General features: G+C 42.0%; 1 protein-coding gene across 13 annotated transcripts in view; it reads left to right on the plus strand.

The window, feature by feature from the left end:
* The window catches only part of baz2ba (bromodomain adjacent to zinc finger domain, 2Ba), a 76,644-nt gene extending 61,769 nt beyond the window's left edge, over positions 1 to 14,875 (plus strand). For 3 of the 13 annotated variants that reach the window (XM_034680334.1, XM_034680335.1, XM_034680331.1), the window contains exons 23-37: positions 237 to 460; positions 1,586 to 1,660; positions 1,760 to 1,991; positions 2,077 to 2,139; positions 3,557 to 3,701; positions 3,790 to 4,592; positions 4,680 to 4,932; positions 5,182 to 5,337; positions 5,849 to 6,009; positions 6,368 to 6,708; positions 7,284 to 7,419; positions 7,510 to 7,656; positions 9,973 to 10,307; positions 13,102 to 13,245; positions 13,408 to 14,814. In XM_034680334.1, coding sequence (XP_034536225.1) covers positions 237 to 460; positions 1,586 to 1,660; positions 1,760 to 1,991; positions 2,077 to 2,139; positions 3,557 to 3,701; positions 3,790 to 4,592; positions 4,680 to 4,932; positions 5,182 to 5,337; positions 5,849 to 6,009; positions 6,368 to 6,708; positions 7,284 to 7,419; positions 7,510 to 7,656; positions 9,973 to 10,307; positions 13,102 to 13,245; positions 13,408 to 13,564 — 3,372 coding nt within the window. In that variant the 3' untranslated portion in view covers positions 13,565 to 14,814. Of the gene's footprint in view, positions 1 to 236; positions 461 to 1,585; positions 1,661 to 1,759; positions 1,992 to 2,076; positions 2,140 to 3,556; positions 3,702 to 3,789; positions 4,593 to 4,679; positions 4,933 to 5,181; positions 5,338 to 5,848; positions 6,010 to 6,367; positions 6,709 to 7,283; positions 7,420 to 7,509; positions 7,657 to 9,972; positions 10,308 to 13,101; positions 13,246 to 13,407 lie in introns of all 13 variants that reach the window. The other 10 variants (XM_034680333.1, XM_034680344.1, XM_034680337.1 and 7 more) reach the window with 6 other exon arrangements.
* The last annotated feature ends 174 nt before the right edge of the window (positions 14,876 to 15,049 follow it).

The following is a 15,049-nucleotide window of genomic DNA, read 5'->3' on the forward strand; positions in this document are numbered from 1 at the left end:
GAGAGTTAGTTCGGAGGGCATTAAATGATTATTCCTACATTTTATATATATTATTTTATAGGCCAGTTATGATTGATACTTTTTTTTTTCAAACATCAGAATGTCAACTTGAAAGACCTCTGCAGTCCCTAAAAGATTCATACATGAGTCGCATATTTACCCTGAAAGGAACTGAACTGTAAAATGATGACTTTTAAACATTTATCCTCTTCATCATGTCTCCTTCTCTCCATCAGACTAAAACCATGCTTGGGGACCACCTGACCAACGTTGGCATCAACAGGGATAATGTGTCTGAGGTGCTACAGATGTACATGGGATCCCATTGTGCCAACACAGAGCTGGCCCCTCTGGCCCTCAGTCTGAAGACCAAGGCTTTCCAGGCCCACACGCCCTCCCAGAAGGCCTCCATCCTGGGCTTCCTGGCCAACGAACTGGCCTGTAGCAAAAGCGTCATTAGGTGAGAGAGGCAGAAACTTTAGATGTCAATCAAACAAATATAACTATACTCCACTGTATTTATTTTATTTTATTTTATTTTATTTTTTATCTTATTGTGTTCCTTCTTTCTATTAATATTTTTTTTCTTACATTCTGTTTATAAGAGCATACTGTAATAACAGAATTTCCTCCCCCGGGATAAATAAAGTATTTCTGAGTCTGATCTGATCAGTCAATCAATCAATCACGCTTTATTTATCGAGCACCTGTCGTACAAATAAAATGCAATTCAAAGTGCTTTAAAAACAAGAAAGAAGCAGAAATAAAATAATGGCAAAACATGCATATTAAAAAATTAAAAGGGTTTTGAGGTAGAGACGAATGCACGACAACAACAATAAAATATATGCAATTCAAATAAGTTAAAGCATCAAAATAACAATACAAATATAAATGGTTAAATTAAGTAAATAAAAAAAAGTTAAGAATAAAATGATTAATAAATCTGCGTAGACAAATAATAATAAATACAATAAGAAAACAACATTAAAATCAATATAAAACATTAAAGTAATCAGGACTGAATAGTTTTTAGTTTACATTTAAAATCCTCCAGCTCCTCTCAGATCTTCCTGCAGGATCTGAGAGTCCTTCCTGGTTCAAACACTAAAAGCATCTATGATCTCTCGTCTGATTCGAGGCCGTGCAGTAACTTAAAAAAAACAGTAAAACAATTTAAAAATCAATACGAACAGAAACTGGGAGCTAATGTAAAGACTGTAAAATAATGTGAGCGCTCCTTCTGGTCTCCAGCAGTGACATACTTAATCAACATCTGAATTAAATACACAAAATTAGGCTCTAATTCACCAGACGAGAGAAAATAAATGTTTACTTTGAACTCTTGTGTTTTTAAACCTCACGTCATTCATGATCTAATAACAGTTTGTATTTTTGATGCAGCTGAGTCTCTTTATAAAGCTGCAGCAGTGATTTGTAATAAGAGTATTTCTGATTGCATTCCAGCACATTTAACTTTTTGCATTAGCTTAATATAGATACAGCCTCCCTCTGCTTTCCATCACTGTTTGAATAACATGGATGTACATGAGGCAACTTTAACACGATGTGTTTCCTGTTGCAGTGAAATCGACAAGAACCTTGATCAGATGGCAAACATGAGGAAGGACAAGATCATCATGGAGGGGAAGCTGAAGAAGTAAGTCGTCTTTCCTCCTGAAGGTAATGTTTGTATTCTCTGTGAACCCATCATGATGGACTCGTGTGTGCGTGTGCGTGTGTGTGTGTGTGTGTTCAGGCTGAGGACCATTTACGCCAAACGCACCGGGAGGAGGGAGGCCAGCATGGGAGTGGAGGAGAACCAGTCCGTCTGTACGCCGTCCTCCGCCACCAAGCGTAAGAGGAAGCTGGGCGCAGACAGCGACGAGGACGATGAAGACGATGAGGACAGTGATGACCCTGCTGAGGAGGATGATGAGGAGGAGGAGGAAGAAGTAAAGAAGGTCAAAAAAGTGGAGACATATGATGAGGTAAATAAATATATATATATTCATCTATATATGAAAAAGACTTCTTGGACCGCCGCTCACAGACGATAACTGTTCTCTTTCTCAGGATGAAGTGGATCAAGCCACCAGCCTGGAGGAGCTGGACAAGCAGATAGAGAAGCTAGCCAAGGTGTGTTCAAGTTTCATAACAGAGTTTACACATTTGAAGGCTTTGGGGAATGAAGAACACTGATCAGGTGTCGTTAAATGAGACAGACAGAGAGAGAATCTTATAGAGGAGCAATGATCAGGAGATAACCACAGACACATGGGGTGCGTCTCAAAGCTCCTAACTGCAGTCTCCTCTCTCCTGGCTCCTCCGCCAAACCGGAAGTAGTTACTGACCCCCCCTTTCAATGTGGTGTCCTAAAGCTCTTAATTTGGCCGGAGGAGAGAGGACGGAGGAGACTGACCGGAGTAGACTGACCGGAGGAGCGATAATCAAGGAGACACGAGAGCAAGCATTGAGGAAGTCTTTTCTCTGACAGACACGCCCCCTTATCGAATACCTCTCACTGATTGGACGCTGCAGTGGCTGGGACTTCTCTGAAACTTTACATCACTTGAGTTTAATAACAGAGAAAAGACGGACCTTAAAACAGTCACTGAAACAGATCATAAACATAGATCAGTGTATGATGTGAGTTTTAAACACAAAATACTGAACATAAAAGCAAAATCATAAATTCAGTATAACAGAGGATGGATTATATTAGATCTGATTGTTTATTTCAGATTCACTGTCTAATGAAATACAGTCATAACATATAGATAGATAGACAGACAGACAGACAGACAGACAGACAGACAGAGACAGACAGACAGACAGACAGACAGACAGACAGACAGACAGACAGACAGATAGATAGATAGATAGATAGATAGATAGATAGATAGATAGATAGATAGATAGATAGATAGATAGATAGATAGATAGATAGATCTTTATTTGTCCTTAATAAGGAGATTTGTTGTCACCGTCTGTACAAGACCAGATGGGAGAAGTGTGAAGACTGAGTAGAGGGGGTGTTGGGGGTCCAGTGTTATAGTCTGTGCTCTGCGTATGATGGCTCTGTTGTTATATAATAGATAGAATATATATTCATGATCAGTTATTTCTCCTGTTAATTCCCTGGTTTGTTCTTCATGAAGAGAAGTCTGACAGTAAAGTTTTTCTAGTAGTAAAAACACTTGTTATATTTCCTGTCAGGGTAGTAATATATCACACACACACTCCTTCTCTCCACTTTAGTTTCTGAAAACTCTCCTGATGATGAAACTTCATCCTCCAGCTCTGAGCGTGTCTCCGTGAAGTGTTCATTAAAACGATCCTATATTTTGCTCATTTTACGAGCATGTGTGCAGACAAGGGGCTATTTGCTAATGAAGGCATTAATTAGCTTAATAAATTACCTCATTAGCATAGCATGTAATGCTCGATACATCACTGTGATGACTCAAGGACCGTACGTTGTATTGCTGCTGTTTGTGTTCCTGTAGATAAAAGTGAGGCATTAAAATCACAGTGTATGTTTTCCCCGTTTCAGCAACATCATCAAACAAGAAGAAAGCTGTTTGAGATTTCACATTCTCTGCGCTCCATGATGTACGGTCAGGACCGCTACCGCCGCCGGTACTGGGTGCTCCCACACTGCGGTGGGGTCTTCATCGAAGCCATGGAGAGTGGAGAAGGTAAGAGCAGCTCAACACTTCAGGGTGAAGAGTTTATTTTATCTCAGCACACAGAATATCATGTTTCATCTTGTGTCGTCTCCCGCAGCTCCAGAGGAACTGGAGGAGGAGCGACAGAGGAGAAGGAGAGCTGCAGAGGAGGTCAAGGTGAAAGACGAACCTCAGGAGCTCGAGCTGCAGAAGGACAAATCCTGCAGCGTGGAGGGGCAGAGCGCTCGAACACAAGGCTCAGAGCAGAGTGAGGAGGAGAAGGAGCTCGAGAAGAAGAACTCCCCCACTCTCTTCTACCAGCAGCCGGGCGCCGTTTCCAAGCTGTGCTCGTTCAGGGACGTCATTGAGGACGTTGGCAAAGAAACTGTGAAGGCAGAGGACAAGGAGAACCCCCATGTGAGGCACAACGGCAGCCCCGTGGGCGCTCCTGTTACCAAGACCACAATAACATCCTCCTCCCCCACTCACGGTACCTTTGAGCCGGCACTAGCAGCTACCCCCTCCTCTGTGATCACTCATGACTCTACACATGTCCCAGCCTCGACCTCCCTCTCTGTCCCGGGCCTGCCAGCTCACCGTGAAAGCCCGGGGAACACTCCTCCGACCTCGTCCCCGTCTCCACTCCTCTCGTCCCAAGCAAACGACCAGCTGCTCCGAGTGCTGACGGAGCGGAGCGGACACTGGTTCAGTCTGCTCCCTCGTAACCCGTGTGACCTCTCCTCCCTCACCACCACTCCTCCAGGAGCCGCCCGGGTGTCTCCCCAGGCGTCCTCCACCCCAGCAAGGCCCAGATCCCCACCTCAGTCCCCCGCTCTGCCACTCACTCCTTCTGCGGCCTCGGCGTCTGCGAGTCCGCACCACCCAGCTGGCCTCCTGAACTACCCGCTATCAGCTCTGCATGTGAGGCAGGACCCGAACACAGATGCTCTTTGTCTACATCAGTATTTACCTCCACCTCCCTCATCCTTTGTCCTCTGTCCTCCCCAGGTGAAGTCAGCCGCTTCATTGCTGGGAGTTTCTTTTGCAAGCTGGCCCAGCGGCGTGTTGAGTCCCAGCCTGCCGATGTGCGGGAGCCCGAGCGCCTTGCTGGGACACTCTCTGGAGGGCCACACAGCAGCCAGCGTCTCCAGTAAGAGTGAATCACCTTTACCTCGTATTGAGAAAACCTCATCCATGCCCTCTCCTGCCCTGGAGATGCCCAAGTCCCTGGACCACCAGACAGCTAGGCCTATTCCAGAGGGTGAGTGACAGAAACCCTTCAGAGTGAATGAAGAGGGAATAATCAACATCCATTTCTCATTTTAAAGAAATTCACCTGAAAAGATCTCCCTGCCTGAGTAATCCAGTATAATTGGATTAGGGAATGTTCTGCTCTGCTCTGCTCTACACGTTTCATTTTGTTCTAACACAGCTCAGTGAATCGTCTTTCTGCAGCGATGTGTTTTCACCGTCTCCTAGCTTACATGCCTGTTTGTGCTCTTTGTCTCAGAGCTGCTGACAGGGTGGTGGCGGGTGTCTGACATCGACGAGCTGAGGGCTCTGGTGAACGCTCTCCACAGCCGAGGCATCAGAGAGAAGGGCCTCCAGAGGCAGGTTCAGAAATACATGGAGATCATCCCCCAGGTCTGCACCAAACACAGAGACGGTAAGAGTCTTGACACTTCTTCTCAGGAACTAATCTCTGCAGAAGTACCCAGGCTGAGAGCATGCAGACATCAGGATATTTGGATGCAGCAGGGAGTAAATGTAGGGTGTAGTTTAGCGGCTCGATTGTTGCAGGGGAAAATAATGTTTGACACAGAAAACATGACTCAATGATCCCAGGTATGGACTTGAAATGCATGTTACTAAAACAAAACAACTATCAGTAATCAATACATAAATCAGTCTTAAAAAACATCCATGAATTTGCAGAATAAGTCAGGATCAGCTGATGTAACCATGTAAGAAGTCGTACAGAGCTCCAGCTTTCTAGCAGCTTCCCTCCTGCTGTATTTTACCCAGCCTGATCCAGAGAGAGCTGGAGAGTCCCTTCCTCTCGCTGCCGTCGGTTTTATAGAAACATATTCAGCATCAACAAACACTATTTATCATAACTGATTGAATGTTTGTGCATGTTTCATTGCTAACGTTTATCTCTTTTGTCGCCCTCCTAGTGGCCATGATCGAGCTGCACGAGCTGGAGGAGAGCCAGGTCAGCGTGGAGTCGGTGCGGGGCTGGTGCGTGGAGGAGCAGGCGATGGAGATGGACATCGCCATGCTGCAGCAGGTGGAGGAGCTGGAGAGGAAGGTCACTGCCGCCAGCCTGCAGGTCAAGGTAGAACACCTAAACATGATACGAAAAATACACAAATACATAATTAGATAGAAGTGTGCAATATTTTAAAGTCCTGATGAAATCAAAATAGACTTTTGAGTCCCTTATTGTAGATATGTCTTCCTCTAATGGACACCTATATAATCCTAACGTTAGTCAGGTCAGGTGAAGTTGTTGTGTTACTCAGTGTTTTCTCAGTTAGCGCTTTGCTGCATACTCCATGAACGATCAGCCTCCCTGCTCTCCTGTTGTAAAAGGAGGACTGAAAGCATGCAGAGCCACATCGTGCTTTACAAGCCGTTTTATGGGAGCTTTAGTGGTTCAATACCAGAATACTGATTCGCTGCTTTCCCTCTAGCAGGGCTGGACATTTCCAGACCCTCAGTCCGAGCGAGAAGACCTGGTTTACTTCGAGCACAAGCCCCTCACCAAATCAACGCCGTCCTCAGCAAACGGGGGAGACAAGGACCCCAAGGACTCCAAGGAGCACTCAGAGGAGCGCGTGGAGAAGGTCGGGGTGATGCGTCACCCGGACAACCCGCTGGACATAGCAGTGACCCGTCTGACCGATCTGGAGCGCAACATCGAGAGAAGGTACCTGAGGAGTCCCTTAGGTACCACCATTCAGATCAGGCTGGATAATGTGGGTACGGTCACTGTCCCTGCCCCCGCCCCATCCACTAGTGCTGACAGGGAAGGGTAGGTCATTTCTCCAACCAAAGCTCCCCCCCTCTCCCACTAAGAGCCTTTCCTCTCTCTGTGTGTGCTTCATGTTTCCCATATGACTCCAAAGTGAGGTGGGATCCACTTTGCTGCTCTCACAGCAGACTGTCGTCGTGGTGGCTTGTTGCATTTTGTTTCTTTCTTTGGTCTTGTGCAGTTTTGGGGTCGGGTGGGGGGCGACTCCACTCAGCTTCACTCTTTGTTTTTTCTGCAGTCATCTGCATGGTGTGCATCTGTAACCTTGGTTTTTTGGCATACTCATGGCTCCTTCTATTCGGCATACACTTACACAGGTTCACTCCTTCACTCTCTCTGCATGATCGTCCCCTCAACATCACTAAATCAGTGTGTACCTCTTCCCAGTGCCCTCACACCCCCCAAAAGTCCTCCCTCCTCTCTCTGCACAGCTGGAGCTCTCTACAGCCTGCTGTCTTGTTGGCGGCTGGTTGGACTGATACAGTTTACTGCTTTGTCTGTTTGTTACTGGGCCGATTGTTCATCCATCACGTGTGTGCGTTTTAGTTTCTCATCCTTCCTCTTTGTTCTTTCAGTGGTGAGGAGGAGGTGGCCCACGGGATGAAGGTGTGGAGGAAGGCCCTGAGCGAGGTGCGCAGTGCTGCCCAGCTGGCCATGTGTATCCAGCAGCTGCAGAAATCCATCGCCTGGGAGCGCTCCATCATGAAAGTGGTGAGAAGGAGATGAAATAAATCTGCAGCTTGAATTTAAAACATGTAGGAAGTGATTTCTTCTTTTACATGGATGATTTTCTTTTTGCAGTACTGCCAGATATGCAGGAAGGGGGACAACGAGGATCTCCTCCTGCTGTGTGATGGCTGTGACAAAGGCTGCCACACTTACTGTCACAAACCCAAGATCACCACTATCCCTGAGGGAGACTGGTACTGCCCGGCCTGCATATCCAAGGTATGAGGCGTACTTTAAACTCTCTGTCTGCAAAAAAGAAGTAGCTTAAATATAGGATGAAAAAACTTAATTCAAGGTGAAAATTTCTTAAAACTAGTGAAATGATCTGTCCATGCAGCAAGTTCATTTAACTTGATAAGAAATCTTAAAATGAGATTGTTAAATCTAGAAATAAGCAGGCTGTGAGCAGTATTAAAAAGGGTTGAAAGAAGTAGAATATGCTGATTTTTAGCTCAAACTACTTGAAAACAAACTTCCTACAGCACAGTTATAAGTGAAATATACTGAATATAAGCAAAGGAAATCTCATTTATTTATTTTGTATACTTAATTTGAGCAAATTCAGGCCTGGGGACAAAAAGAACAACACCAATTTAAATAAAAAATGACTCACTATTAGAAAACTACGATGACGCTGTTTCTTGATAAAAGTTGGCTCATCTTAAAATAAACCCTAATCCATTTTAAATCTAAAACTAAAATCTTTAAACCAGTTCTTATTCTTAGAATATACCTCTTAAATCTTTCTACAGAAACCACAACAGCAAGCTGGATTACTGGCAACCTTTAATAAATGTCAGGATTAACAACATATAACATCAAGAACAATATTAATAGTGGCTCAGGGTTGATGCATACTTCAAGACATTTTAAACAGTCTTCAGAGCCAAAACAAACATATTACCATTTTACACAGTAGAACTATGAGCAATCAATAAGGTATAAGCTGCTGTTAATGTCTTAATTTGGAATGCGAAGACCATCCCCAAAAATCTAAAATATGAATATAAATTTGAGACGTCAAGAGAGTAAACAGATCTTTTAAGGATCTGCAGGAACCTCGGTGACCTATTTCAGCAAATACATGTGTTTTTAGAAGGCTGAGCCATTCTATTAAATTAATTATGTCTTTGTAACTCCCTCCACTCAAGACATGGACACAAGGCGTTCCTTTTCTTACAGGCATATATTTCGTACAATCAGTGCCTTTGAGCATGCCGTGAGAACTGTAATAAAATCATAATATCAGCTTGATGAGTCTTAAACACAAATTACATAAACACATAACTCACTACTTATCAAATCAAATCAATATACATAGAAACTTTATGCTTTTTAACTTATAATCACATTAAAGAAAAGGACTCGGCCACACAAACAAACTTTAACACATGCCTCATTGGCTCCATGAGCTGAAAGGGAGTAAAAAATGGAATTCTGGCTTCCCAGGTCTTTAGAATTGTGCAGCAGCTTCCTTCCTTCTATCTGCCATCAACCTTGCTGCATGGCAAGCATGAGGTGCATCTTGCTAAGCCCCACCCCCTTTCTCATGTTCTGGAAGCTTTCACTTTCTATTAGGAACAATTCTTAATAACTTATATATTAAACAGTTAAAAATTTTAACCTTAAATTATTCTAGTTTTTAACTTAAACTATTATATGAATTGAAATGAATACATCTATAAACTTTAATCAGTGGGAGCTACAGTCTTGAATAGATGCCTTATGTGTTATTCTTAAATCAAGCAACTTGAAGTTGCTAATCAATCTTGAAATAAGTTTTATTTTGATGAGACTTCATATGAGACAACCAATGTAGCTTATTGTAACAGTCATTCACTCAATTTAAGATTCCCAGACTAATTGAGACAAGAAAGACATGTTCATAATCAATTTAAGATTTAACCATACATACAAAGATTAAAAACAAGTAGATAACTCTAAAAACAAGGTCATTCATCGAACATGTCTCAATCTAAGAATTCAAATCTTGGCAAGTGCCGAATTATTTGCAGTGTGTCTGCTGTGGATCAGGAGTTGAAGGAAGCAGTGTATTTGTGCATGCATCCATTGAATTCACATCTACCTCCCTCACCAAAGAAAGCTTTCATCAAACTGTGACTGATATTTTGCACCAGTATTTAAACACTCGGGGTCTTTTCATGGAGTTAAAGGGAGAGATAGAAATGTTCCCCGGCTTTCATAGTGTAGATTTTAACATCTGAGTGTTTGCCCTCAGAAATACCTGACGCTTATTTTGTCCTCAACAACTGGACGGATTATTCTCCTAGCCGTTACTTTTATCACCTCGCCTTTTAACATTTAATGTCTGCTGCATAAATTTGTCCTCTCTCCCATTAAGAGACGCCATTAAGCTACAAAAACAACACATTTGTTTCATGCTCTCCCAAAAGCGTCATCAGGAGTTTTCATAAACATAACGTATTAGAGGTGAAAGCATCACAAACATTAGTACCATGAATTCTTTCCCAGCTGTCATGTTACCCATGAGATTACTTTGTTTACTCCTCGCAGGCGAGCGGTCCATCCCCCAAAAGCAAAAAACCTCCAAACAAACTGGTAGCATCCGGTGGAGGTGGAGGAGGAGGAGGTGGAGGGGGAGCAGGAGGAGGAGGAAAGAAAGGAGGAGAGGCGAAGAAGAACGGGAAGCAGGCAGGTAACGGAGAGGTGGCGGAGGACGACCCGGCCAGCGCCAGCAGCACGCCGAAGAAAGGAGCGAAGGACACGAGCAGGAAGAGGAAAACAGAGGAGAGCTCACCTGCTCAGCCAGCAGCCAATCAGGAGAGCCCTGTGTGTGTGAAACGAGCCAAGACCGCCAGAGACAACAACAGGGACCTGGGATTATGCAGGTATGAGTCTCTGCTCGCTCGTACTCGCCTTTCCATGGAAGTCTTTAAAGTCACATACCTTGAGACAGGTGAACGGAAGCTCTGATCTGAAGGAGGACGACTTGACTTTATCAGAAAATGAAAATACAGTTTGACTTTTTCTACTGACGTGAAAATAGTTTGAGAATAAGATCAAACTTTATTGATCCCACAGACATGTTAGCAAGGGTAGAACAAGAATAATGGACAGTAAAATAAAATAAAGTAAAGTTAAAAATAGATCAATTAAAAAAAAAAGAATACAAATTGAAAGGTAAATAGAAATGTCACACATGGTGTAAATAGTAGGGATGTAAGGATACACTCAACCCACGATTTGATTTGAATTCCTTTTTTTGGTTCACGATACGATTCACTCATGATTCTCTAACGATTTCAAGAAAACTGGATTGAGGGGTGCTGGTGGCCTAGCGGTCTAAGCGCCCACATGCTACAGTCCTTGTTGCAGGGGTCCCCGGTTTGATTCCCAGCTGGTCGATCATTTCCTGCATGTCTTCCCCCGCTCTCTACTCCCCACATTTCCTGTCTCTCTTCAACTGTCCTATACAATAAAGACTAAAAGGCCAAAAATATAACTTTAAGAAAAAAAGAAAACTGGATTGAACTCAAAATTTAAATAACTATCATTGTATTTCAATTCTCAGTTAGGGCAGTTGGAATATATATTTTTTCTGTTATAATTCCTTGTAAACAAAGTTAACCTTTTTTTATTTTTAAAGGTGCTGTGAGGAACTTTTGTTTTGTATCGATTCTGGCGCCCCCCTTGTGGACAAAGTGATACCTCTTATCTCTTGTCCTATACATGCAAAAGTATTGTTTTCAACTAAAGCCTCATCCTGTTGTGTTCAACAGTCAACTTTATCAGGCAATGTGATTATTTTCCATGAAAACAGTCAAATAAAGGCTGTTTCTGAAGTGAGATGTCCATCATCTGGTCTGACACCTACCCCCCCAGGGCGGTTTCAGGCATTACAAATTACAACAGAGAAGGTGTCAGTGTTGCTGCTGATGGACTTGTTTGCTATTGAAGGTTATAAAGAGGCATCAGTATCATTTTCAGTCTGTTTCTCAGCCATTTCAAAACTCCTCACAGGGCCTTTAAGGTGTGTTTGCATCTTGCAAAAAAACCCCTAAAAATTACTGTACAAAAATAACTTGTTGGAAAATTTCAGAACAATTATAGAGAAATGGAAAGTGAACGATTCCCTAATTAAAGTATGAAATATTAAAACAGATAAGGTAAATCTCTTCAAATAAACTAAAGTGCAGCTTATGCTCCTGGCTTGGGATTTACATGTTTTTCTTCAGGAATATCAGAGAAAGCCAAAATGCTGCCGTACCTCAGACTTCAACTCAACTCAACTCAGCTTTATTTACAAAGCACCTTTCATACATAAAAAACATGCAGCCCGAAGTGCTTCACAAAATAACAGAGACACAGAAAACAACAGCAATGGTACAATTATAAAGGCATGGTTATAAACTAATTACTGAAAGATAAAATGAAATAAAATCAATACAGTCAAATTAATAAAATAAGTATTAGTGGAAAGAAAAGTTAAAAATAAGGTAGCGTGAACAAGATCTGATGAATACAAGAAATAAATAATTAAATAAATAATTCATAAATTCTGAAACATAAAGGTGCATCCTGAACTGCTTGGTCTTCACCTGCTGCCCCCATGTCTGTTCTGCTCTACTCAGAGAGTGACTAGAGAGCAGCGCAAGAGACTTAATGATGTTGAACAAGCGGAGTGAAATGCAGATAACGCCTTCTACTGTTTAAAAATAATATCCCAATACAAATTTTGTTGAATCGATTTTAATCCACCCTTATTTGGACCAATTTTTACCGTCTTGTGATATATCCTTACATCCTTACACAGTCATAATTAATTCATTTAATGCAAACCTTTTCATCATTCACTAAATTAGCTTAATGTATGCATCTTTCTCTAAGTGTTGGTTGATGAAATCTCATAAAAACAAAGATTTTACATTCAGTCCAAACTTCATTCCTCTGTTTGGCCTCTAGAGGGCGCCAGAAACAAGCAGTGAACACAGAAACAGCTTTTTGTTCAACTAGAGGTTAAAATCTTGAGGTTCTCTGTTTTCTCCTCTTCGGCTGCACACACTGCAACAGGGAGTGATCGCTGATGTGACTTTGGTAGTAATGACAATTTACACACAGCCCCAGCAGAGAAGATATAAACTCTCTGTGGTCTCACAATCGAGCTGGAGAACTCGTCTTTTGTGCATTCACAGTTCTGGATAACAGAACAACGTCATGAAGTGTATCCAATGTCTTAATTTTCCTAGAAGTGATAACACTGACACTTATAAAACAGTACATTTAAGGACTTTGTTTTCATCGTTGGCCCTGAGGCTAAAGTGAGATCCTGTTACATAACTCAGCGTTGAAGATAACCAACATTTAAGTATTCAATGTTTTAATCTGTGAGTCCATTTGATAAGCTTCTCTATAAATAATGTGTAGAGTTGTGTTTGTGTCCACCAGAGAGACAGACAGAGAGAGAGAGAGAGAGAGAGAGAGATAGATGAAAGGTGTGTGTGTGTTTGTAAATGTGTGTGTGGAGCACTTTAGGTTATCGCTGCCTCAGGGGGGGGAGATGATACACTTTCTGAGAAATCCTCAATGTGATGTCGAGGCTTCCTCTATCCTTGCTGTGTGTCTAACTGCGTGTATTTGTGTGTGTTTGTGTGTTTGTTTGTGTGTGTGTGTGTGTCTGAACAGGGTACTCCTTGCTGAGCTGGAACGGCATCAGGATGCGTGGCCTTTCCTCACGCCCGTCAACCTGAAATCGGTCCCCGGGTACAAGAAGGTCATCAAGAAGCCGATGGACTTCTCCACCATACGTGAGAAGCTTGTGAGCAGCCAGTGAGTTCCCGTCGTTTTTTACTTCTTCTCTTTCTTCCTCTGAAATCCTTCAGGACTCTTTGCACAGAGAGAAAGTCAGAGCAGCGTTTTAGTGGGAAAGAAGTTTATCCGTGTGATGTCTGTATGCTCGCTCACCTAAAGACTCTTCTTTTCTCTTTACAGGTATCAAAACCTGGAGACTTTCATCATTGATGTCAACTTGGTGTTTGATAACTGTGAAAAATACAATGAAGACAATTCAGACATTGGTCGAGCCGGTCATAACATGAGGAAGTTCTTTGAGAAGCGCTGGACTGAGCTTCTGAAACAAACAAACTAAACGCGTGTTCAGATTCTCTCCGTAAAACCCGTTCCATGTTTCCGGTCTGAGCAGAAATGTCTGGTTTTTATTTCCTGGTGGAGAATTTGGCTTTGAGCGACGGAAGAAGAAGACAAATCTTAAAATAAGGAACCCACGATGTGCTTCAGAGAGAAGTCACCTTGATAAAAAAACAAACAAGTCGTTACATGAGGTGCGCTGGATTTTATTACAACAGGGATAAGAGCCCCAAAGAGTCCCAGAGAAATGGGGTGTCGTAGTGCAATACCATTCCCTGTCTCAGAACACTGCACTGAATTAATCCTCAAACTATCACTGATGTGTCTGCGCTAGAATACTTTCCACTACCTGTAAATAGTCTTTTGTTATTTAATCGTATTATAGTGAATGTATTTAATTTTGTAATAATTATTTATGAATCAAGGTCCACTTCATTTTCTATGAAAAGGAAGAATCAGCCGAACTGCTTTGAATTAAAAAAGGAATGTGTCTTTGTGTTATAATTTCTCTCCCAAATATCAAACAAAGCCAAGAAAAGAAACCTGTTTACACTGTTCAGTGCTTTGGGGCATCAGAGGACTGTCTTCATTTGTTCAAACTGTAAAACTGCATTTATTTACAGAGCAGCAGAGGAACAGTCAGACAATTGTGATTCATGTGTATATACTGTTTATTAATGTCAATATTATGTCTTGTTTGGAACGATGTGTAAAAATTGTTTAAGAATATTAAGATATTGTTTATGCCTTAGAATGATTGTAGCATTCTATTTTAGTGAACGTGATGGAAACATTATCATAAATATTGTTTGTACAGTATATACATATCCTCTGCAAACACTGTGGTATCCTTAATCTTGGTAGTGCCTACCCTTCCAACAGGGGCATGTAGGGGATGTTATTGTTTTAGTTCTCATTCTTATGACGATATTATTTTTTTATATGATTTCAATCCAACAAGGCCTCCAAAGTTGGACAGTGACACAGAAATCATTCCTCACCGTAGACGATGACGACGACGAAGAAGAAGGAGAAAAAAAGGAACAACAAGCATTCGGTTATGCTTCCATGATGCATTTCCTCGTAATCTGCCACAATACAGAGGACCTAAGGCCATTTGTAACCACTGTGTTGAACCTTGCTGTGTGTTGTGGCCTGATGGAGGCAGCTAGATTTTTTTGTACCCAAGTCAAGAGTACTTGAAGTTACTTTATTTAAGATATTGTGGAATAAAAGTATCATTCTTTTGTAGGAGCTTTATTTTTCACTAGTGTGTGGCACGGACCTATTAAAAGGATGTTTTTCAACGTAACCGTCTTTACCTTTATTTCAGTGTGTGAATATATGAATGTGTCTTTGATGAAATGCATGTGACAGATCTGAGGATGAATCCACTTTAATCTCCCAAATTATACAAGTAGAATAAACAGAAGGGTAGACATAGGGTGTAATACCTTATTCAGCCATGTGAGGCCTGAGTGCATCT

The sequence above is a fragment of the Notolabrus celidotus genome, chromosome 3 (genome assembly GCF_009762535.1).
Source record: "Notolabrus celidotus isolate fNotCel1 chromosome 3, fNotCel1.pri, whole genome shotgun sequence".
NCBI classification, from domain to species: domain Eukaryota; kingdom Metazoa; phylum Chordata; class Actinopteri; order Labriformes; family Labridae; genus Notolabrus; species Notolabrus celidotus.